Source organism: Papilio xuthus, unplaced genomic scaffold, assembly GCF_000836235.2.
Source record: "Papilio xuthus unplaced genomic scaffold, Pxut_1.1 DF826949.1, whole genome shotgun sequence".
NCBI lineage: Eukaryota > Metazoa > Arthropoda > Insecta > Lepidoptera > Papilionidae > Papilio > Papilio xuthus.
In genome coordinates this window covers 2548125-2557580 of record NW_013531700.1, presented here as the reverse complement: position 1 = coordinate 2557580, position 9456 = coordinate 2548125, and the positions used below count along the sequence as shown (strand labels likewise).

At 34.9% G+C, this 9456-nt stretch overlaps 1 protein-coding gene across 4 annotated transcripts in view; it reads right to left on the bottom strand.

The window, feature by feature from the left end:
- Positions 1-9456, bottom strand: part of LOC106120704 (uncharacterized) — a 70451-nt gene that overhangs the window by 44045 nt on the left and 16950 nt on the right. For all 4 annotated transcript variants that reach the window (XM_013316076.1, XM_013316077.1, XM_013316078.1 and 1 more), the window contains exon 8: positions 5402-8078. In XM_013316076.1, coding sequence (XP_013171530.1) covers positions 5402-8078 — 2677 coding nt within the window. The remainder of the gene's footprint in view (positions 1-5401; positions 8079-9456) is intronic.

Here is a 9456-nt window from a genome sequence, read left to right as displayed (position 1 = left end):
TGAGGGGTAAATTGGTAGCAGCCGGCCACTGAATGGACAATTTTCTACACAAAAGCTCGTTACCACAGGACGTCCAGATAAACCGATCACTAACAAGTTTAGAGACAAAAGATTCATTCAGTATTAATGACAGACTTTATATTATAATTTCATCTAAAAAGGCAGACCGTTAACAATACTTTTTTTAATAAGCAAGCAAAATTTACCTTAATACTAGGTTAACTTAAGCCAGTACAATAGGATAAAAACAATGGCCTGACATGGACTGTTTTCGCTTACTGACGCCAGTTAGTGTTTACATTATGCCAGTTGTATGTCACCCTGATTTTAAGCGTTACAGTCCTACGGTATTGTTAGAAGAAAAACAATTGATATATCGAAATTTAAAGCTCACAAAATAGTTTAACGGACAATAAAATGTTCTTTCTGGTCACAATAAGGTTAGATGTACAAAAGTGATTGTCACGCTGTGCAAATACATTAATAAGACGCCTGCGTGCTCCGACACAGCAATCGACCACCGTTTAAGGCTCGCCGACCGTGACCGATGGGGGTTGTGGCTTCGCTTGTTGAATCACCAATTTGTGTTTTGGAATTACATTCGTATGTCACGCGACCATTATGAATTGTAAATAGTGCTTCTTAGTGTTTTCACTACTGAAATGCCTTTACCTAAAACATATGAATTGCCAATAGCCTAATGGGTTTAGGGTAAATTCATATATGCGACCTCGTTGTCTTCATTAGGTATGGTTAAAATAAATATTTTATATTGTTTTTTGCTGCCAGCATGATAATTTCTGGGCAGTCAAATAAACGGGTCGTCGAGAGTCGTTATTTTTTCTATCTAACCAATATACTGATCAATTTTTTATTCCTGGCCGTCTTCGTGGTAGGAAGGGACACGTATGTTTACGACACTTCGGGCTTGACACACTTGGAGACGCAACGGTTGAAATCCCCGCCGGTGCAAACATTTGCGAACGGTTACGTGTTCTGAATATTTTGCGACTTCCTGTGCAATTGCATTTGAATATTCTTGAAGGTATAGATTGTTCTGATAGCAGAGTAAGTTTACTGAACGTAGCGGTTTCTTTATTGTAACCTTTTTTACCGTTTCGATTTCCCATGTAAGAGCCCAGCGTCATTTTCTGCGCCCTAAAGAATAATCACCCCTAACTTAGGGTAGGCCTCCAGCCCCTCAGTTCAGCTCGTATAGTGAGTTGGTGATGATGATGAAGATTAAGAAAGAATATAGTTCTTGCTAAAGTTCAAATTTAATTAAGGCATGGATCTCATTTATGTATGTCCACGTAAAGTGAACATTACATCTAGAGTAGGCGTATAATCTTTGCATTGCGTGCTTAAGGATTAAGGTCAAAATGAGTCCAGATTACGCGTAGGTTCGCATTTATTTAATTTACCTAGTTTGATAGCAAATAATAACGGTGTTCTAGATGCTTTGATATTTAGTCAATACCTATAAGACCGCAAACTGAATAATAGATGTTACTATAAACGGAGTCGAGTCCTTAACTTCATCTATTTATGATAACAGTATCAAAATCTTTTCACTAATTTCTTTGGTTACTACTCTTTTAGACAGATACGTAACTTTTTTCTTTTTTTTAATTTGTATTTTGATATTATGCAAAATACATTTTGTCACCAAGTACATAAACACTTATACAAATGTAATGACATCTTTTAAATAATTATACCAAATTCTTCCTCGTAACACTGATAAGCCTAAATATCAAAGCCTGGTACCGCATTCAATCAATATTAATTGCACGGAATTGAAATTATAAAATGCATTACATATTGGACACTCAATCAGAATATTAATTAAAAATATATTTGCATGTGAGTGTTTACTGATAAAAGGCTATTAATTTTATCGAAAACATATATCGTTTAGTGTTTCAAAAAGACGTGTGATTTGAGGTCAACGAACTGTTGTCAAAAAATATGAAATTAGTTATATTAATACTAGATGTCGCCCGTGACTCCGACCGAGCGTATTTGTTTTTCCAGACTCTGTTCTACATCACTGCCAAATTTTCCCGGGATCCGTTTAGCCGTTCTGGAGATACCGTCAAACAAGATTTCTAGTATTACATTGTTTTACCTTTATATTTTTCTTTTTTTCCTCAATATTTTGGTAGCAATGGTAAAAATTTAGCGTAGTAATATGCAAAGTTATTAGACCATTTCGCAACATACAAATATAAACGTATAAACATTCCAGGATACGTTTCATATGCACTTTAGCAATTATGTTGCAGCAATCTCCGGTGTTTTGGTAACCTTTAATCATTCCGCAACATTATTAATGTGTAAATCCGTTCATAAAATATCTAATTTGAGATTTGTTTTTATGATACTCATTAATTTACACTTAGCGCTATGAAGGAAACTTTGTTACTTGGTTTTTGAGCCTGTGAAACATAGAAATTTAAGATTTCTTATTTCAAATGAAATACGACCTCAATAGTAAAATTGTAAGTTACGTTTGAAAATTAGATGATAGATATAGACAAGACAAGTCAAGGGACATATTATTTAATTGGCGATTGTAAATTGTAGTACATTTAAAATGCTAGCAGTTTAATGCTATTTGGGAAATCATCAGTATTTTGTACCATAGATACATTATTCCTATGTGTTTTTAATACTTTTTATATAATTTAAATATAAAATATACATTCATTAGTTGAATGGTTTAACGACACTTAACATTAAAGATTAATTCGTGCAACAAAATAACACATGACAGTACTAAGAAATGACGTCATCGCACAAAGAGCTGCGTTTAGTCACGCACACTAAAAACAGATAAAATAAATTAAAACGTATGACTTATGATGTCGCTAATTAAGTTGTTAAAAGTTCTCCCACGTGCTTTGTTCGCCAATAGAAAACGTATACGATTAGTTCCGAATTCCACTGACAATATGATAAATAAACTCGCGGTATTTTTCTTCGTACTGGAATATTTTTGCATCGTTTAATACTTGATGAAACATTTAAAAAGATTTAAATTAACAGTAAAAACATATAGTTAAGCTTCATTATGAAATCAAGGAGTGATGATATTGATTTTTTTTATTTAAACTTTTTTTTATTAGCAGTCAATGGTATATTGAACTAGATTATAAGAAACAACTGTAATGTTGAAAAAACATTGAGAGAATACTAAGAATGATGCTGAAGTTTCAGTAAACATTGGTATTAGAAGATTTATAAATAAATGGCCTTGGTTGCGAAAATAACATATTAATTCGCTGTTAACGATGTTAAGCGTTGTTCGCCTTAATAAAAAAAAGTCTTTCTTGGGTTACTTTTTTTAAACAATTATTTTTATGTTTATTTAAGTATATAGATCAAAAAGCCAACAGACAATTATAGCTTACTTTACAGCTTCATATTGTCTGGTGTGGAGACTTAAAGATAAGCAAAAAATGTGTACGAAAATAACTAGAGGTTAAATTATTATAACAAAATTATTTAATTATTGTAATAGTTTTCGAATGTTTGTGTATTGGAATCGTAATCTAGCAATAGCTACGCAGCCGCACTGGCCATCCGCCAAGCTTCCATGAGAACTATTTCCGTGGATGCTGAAACTCCGTTACTAAGGAGTAATCCAAATCATTACTCAATATCGAAAACATTGACGTAAAGTATACAAGTGTAGAGTTATCATAAAAGTGTTTACTTTTAAAATTAGGTCAAGAGAACGTAACATATTTCGGGACTTTATGAACACTATTCTTATGAGGAAGAACCGATTCTAATACATAGGATGTTTGTTTAATTGCCGTTTTTAAGGTTTATGGTACCTAAAAGAGACACTTTGTTTAAATTTAGTATCAAAATAACCTTATTAATGGTTTAATTGACATTCTAAGATCTATGTACGCAGTACAAAGAGCTAGAACAGATTAATACCATGTTTTGTAATGCAATTGCAGTGACGGAATAAAGTCCATGAGACTTAATTCAAGCCTTTATAAACAAGAATAGGGGAATTATCTTATTGAATGCGTCAATTCCCTTGGCTATTACAGCCAGATTCTGAATTACAAATCACAGGAATATAGGTTAAGGAGTCCTTGACATATAAACAATATACCTTAGTCTATTTTCTACCAAATACTTAATTGATTATTTACAATGAATATCGAAAATGTGTGTAGATTTCTCATAATAAATCCATGATAAGGTCGTCCTTCAAATAAGGTTTTATTTTATTTTAAAATTAGAAAAAAAAATGTGAACAAATTCCTTTCCTTCGTATACACTACATAATCAGTAATGATTTCATAAAAATTTTCATAATCAAAAACTTACATTCAAAACATGTTTCCATGGACTCCACAACACACACAAAACATTTCACGCACGAAACACGCACAATGTAAATTTAACAGTGTATTCACCTATATACAGTAACTAAATCTAAATCCCGAATAAATAACGCAAGCGTTACTTGCGTCCGCGACGAATCGACTGACCGTGTACGCTCGTCATCGCCCGCGTGCGACGCCCGACGCCGGCCATATGGGATGAGATTAACTATTGGAATCCAAACGTAAAGACAACGTCAATTGCTCGCATATCATAACCAAAACCTTCGCTAACAATAAAACATGGTTAGTCAATTCATAACATTTTGCGTTCGAATAAATTGAACCCTCTCTAGTGTCGGAGAAACGGTCTTCGGTTTGGTGTATTTACCCGACTGAGGCTCCTCTCGTATATCCTCTTATAATCTTTTTCGTTACTTTCTCCATTATTACTTCAGTATTCAATTTCTACACATAAGTATGAATATGTTTTCTGAGAAGTTTAGTAAAAAATAAACGAGAGCTTCGTGTGAAAATTAACATTATATTTGCTCCACATGTCAACTAAGCTGTTTGTTTATGGTGTACTCATGCATCCGAAGGAGGATGTTATTTTTTTTATTATTTTTAGTTATCAATACAAAGCATGTCAGCATCGCTGAAACTTAAGTTTACCGTAATTTCATGAGCTGAAAAGAAATACGTATAGACGCGGAGGTAGGTGTTACCGGTGAATCCTGGAGTGTATTGAGCGATAATTAAAAAAAATCATCACTATCAGATGTGCAAGTATGCATTATTTGTTATTTTTATGGCAATCGAATACAACAAAATATAACAATATGAGAGTTAGTGCTTAAGGGCTTCATGACTAACCATTCCACGAATCAAACCAAGATTTCTCGGGTGCGTTCAATTTATCCAAGAAAACTTAAAAAATAATATGTCATTGAACAAATCTGGCCAACAATGAGTGCATTTGAATAATATTAAGAAATATAAATGTATAATATCAAATACCTAATAGGTTATAATTATTTTAAACTCACCGAAACCTTACTATAGTCCTGATGATGCACGAGATGCAAGGGCGCGCAGCTGGAAGCCGCGCTGGACACGCTGAGCGCGTCGCCCTCGCTCGTACCCTCCGCCTCCTCCCAGCGCCTCCGCCCCGACCCGCTGCAAACACCCCCGGTCCCCCGCAACCGCTCAAGCGAAGCACAGTCAAGCACATCCGAATCTACCCTCGGAACACCGCTGTCGTCCTCGTACCCCGACGAAGAACTCTCAGAACTAGCCACACTTATTCCGCTCTCACATTTCGACTCCAAATTGTGTTCGCTATCCTCTAAAATCGCCTCGATTTTAACTTTGGAATCCCTACTTCCAAATTTGAACGAGTCGCTGTGTACCCACGGCCGTTTGGTGGTACTTATATCGGATTTAACAGTCTCGGCGTCTGAGATTTCTTCGTCTGAATGGGAATTGTCATCCGAATCTTCCTCGGAAGACTCTTCGAGGCATGTCTTAAAGGATGCATCAGATTTAACTGTGACGTTAGAATTACACGATTGTAGTGACCAATGACCGGAGTGTTCCGATGAGCTCGATTGACGTGGCGGTAAATGCACAGTATCAGAAGCTTGTGGGTTAGTGTCGGCTGATGTTGTATGACTACCTATTGATATGACTTCAGCGATATCTTTAACGGAATAACGTTCATAAGATGATGAAGTCGAAGTATGAGATGACATTGTTACATATGAAGGAGAAGAATATAGTGGTGTGTTATCAATTGTATTTGCACAATGATTCGCGACTGTTTCTTCAATTTTACCACTGGCATAAGGTTCTTCTAGGTTTGACGGAAATGATTTAATTTTAGTTAAACGCGTTTTTTGTACTGTCGAAATAGGAGAAGTTTCGAGTGTGATATCTGGGGTAGAAAGACTTCTCTTTATAGCAGAGAATTTTATTACAAAATCGATATTATTCCTTCTTTGATCATCGTGCATTTTGCAGTTTTTACTAACGCAGAAACAACGAAATGATGAAGATCTCAACTCCATTTTATTCCTGAAATCTTCCATGTCAATTATTACCTCTTCGTCCTCAACCTGATTAATTTCTAGTAAATCCTCCGCACTGGCATGATTTTTAGGACGTTTTGGTTTACAAAAACATATCGCAGTTTCAAAATAACTGTCTCTCTTGTCGCTAGAGGGTTGTGTTGTTGTAAGAGGATGATTGTCTTTGAAAAGTGTTTCTCTATTAAAAATATCAATAAATTCTTGAACTGTTGGCGCTTTATATATGCAGTGACCTGTACCTTTAATGTGGTAATTTGGTAGCGTATCTTTTAAAATCGTGCTACTCCATTTGGGTAAATCTCTAATATTCGTTGAATTTCTGTCAAGTTCTATATTGGTGAATGTTTTATGTCTGAAGAGAACTTTCTTACGCCCATCACCTGCCGTTTTCTTGTTAGGTAATGTACCTGTCATTGATAAGCGCATACTCTTATCGTTCGCATCATCTGTACAGTCAACATTTTCCAATGCACTGGCTTCGGTATGATTAGAGGAATCTGATGAATCCGACATTGTCCTTTGAAATTTTGACTTATTTGTGTTGCTGTCTATAACAGACATTTTGGAATGACGAAATGATTTAGACTTTGTTGATAATAGTATATCCTCTAAATTTGATTCATCAATCATGGAATCAGAAGACAAAGTTGATGACCTACTTATATTAGGTGAAGTATTGTTGGATCTTTCTTGTATTATATTTCGCTTTGGTACTTCCGGTAGTCTTCGTTCCCGTGTTATAGATATATTTTCATATAAAGGTCTTTGTTCTGAATCATCCTGAAGGATTTTTGGAGGAATATGAGTTCTGATAGCGGGTGTTGGACGAGATTGTTTATTTTCTATAACAAGATTTTCGTACATCGTCTCATCATTGTCTTTCACATTTACGTTATTTGATCTCGGTGTCGGTTTTGGTAACTGTGCAGTTTTGTTGAAGTTCGTAATTGGTTCAATGTACAAAATAGAATTTTTTGATGAGAATTCATATGATTCGTAACATTCGTTTATCAAAGTGGCTGATTCTAACGAAGTAGTAGAAATCAATGATTTACGATTAAGCAAAGCTCTAGGTTCAAATATACTACTAAGCTTTGCATCATAATTTACTGCTTCCGTGGGAGGCGATGTGAAAGAATCGTTGTTTTCATAATTTTCGTCGACAGCTGTAGAACAATCAACTATAGATTCTTGGGAATCGCTTACTTCATTGTTCTCTGATATGTTAGGCAACGATGTTTTAAATCCGGGGCAACTTCTGTTACTTCGATTAACGGAAGAATCTCTATTTAAGGTCCCTAGTCTATCTAAGGAAATAGTATCAAATTCATCGTTACAAATGATATCACCTGACTCCTCCTTTTTCGACAATATTTTAAAAAATTTACTATTACCAATTAGCAAAGTATTAACTGAGTTTTTACTTTCGGATTGTTTCGATTTAGCATCAGTTTCCGACTCTAAACCCGAATTGTTAGAAATATTAGGAGCAGAATTAAATTTTGCTTTCAAGCCCAAGCACTTCGAAGCAAGCTTTTTGACAAAACTTTGAGGTTGAGTATTTTTTGTTAGAGACGAAGATGACGAAAATAAGCTTTCGGTTTTGTTAGTATTTTTCTGGGTCACTGGGGCTTTCCTGTAAAACACATAAAGCAACAAAATAACATAAGTATTCATTTAATTTACACTTATCTATGATATTGTTAGTTATTAGAAATGTACCTAAATTTACCACCACCAAAAGCACTGAGCACCAGAAAATTACCAATCAACAAGCAATTGTCTTACGTGATCTAGTTTCTTTCTAAATATAGTTTGTACTCTGCTTCTCTCTCGAGAGCCGCTAGTTCCAGACGTACTCTCCTCGCTAAGATTTACGTCTTTATCAACAATTATTTCCGAATGTTTTTTACGTAATACGACTGGTTTGACGTTTTCATTGTTCACTTCTGGCAAGCTTGGTATACTTTCGCAGCTTACAAAAACCAGCTGACTAGATGCTTTGCTTTCATAGTCAACACTTAACGTTTCGTTACAGAAACATGGCAAAATTTCATTTTTTTCCCTTTGTTTTGTGAAAGGGAATTCGCCAGTGCGTATCGCTGTAGGATTTAAAACCTCAAGATATATGTAATCAGGAGGTTCTTTGTATTTACAGCCATCGTCACCTTTAAAATGGAATTTTCCACCGGTTTTTGGTAGATTTGATAAATCGGGAACTGACAACTTTTTATTACAATGGTTCATTGCCATGTAGGTAGTTCTATTATTAGTTGAATCGACTTCATCGAGTCTATCCAAAGAATGACTCTGCATGTTTGTGTATATCTCTGACGAAATACTTTTCCGCTCTTGTTTCATACAATTCATCTGTAAATACGTCGCTAAACTATTTCTCTCTGAAGATTCTTGTGTGCAATTAGATACTTTATCGTCGTCCGGTATATTAAGTAGTGGTGGGTTTGGTGACATTGGAATATGAGAATAAAGAGAATAACGATCCGATGATGATGTTGATGAGTCATACCTTTGGTAAATATGTGATGAGTATTTAGACTCTCTCCTGGTTAAATTATGTTTAGGTTTAACTTCTTTTTTGAGTTGAGGTACTGGTGACCGATCTTTAGAAATGTTCGTTGCTAAGTTGTTTTCATTAGGTAATTTAAATGACGCTTTATGCGCAATTGGATTAGGAGTATGACTACGTTTGGAATCTACATTTTCATATAAAACCGTTCTATCAATACTTTCTTGCACCATGTCATGTCCAACATTTTCGTATAAATTAGTTTCATTATTATAATTATTCACAGCATAAGGATTTCCAGCCTGACGTAAACTATCTACATGCAAGGTGTTAGACACACGAGGGTTACTTTTAAAAATGTTAGGAGCTGGCGGCACACAATGAGCAATAACTGAAGAAAGTTTATTATGCGACCTGTAAATCAAATTGTAAGCCATAATCTAAAGCTTGCTCATATAATTTTTTGAAGATGCTACATAAGTTATGT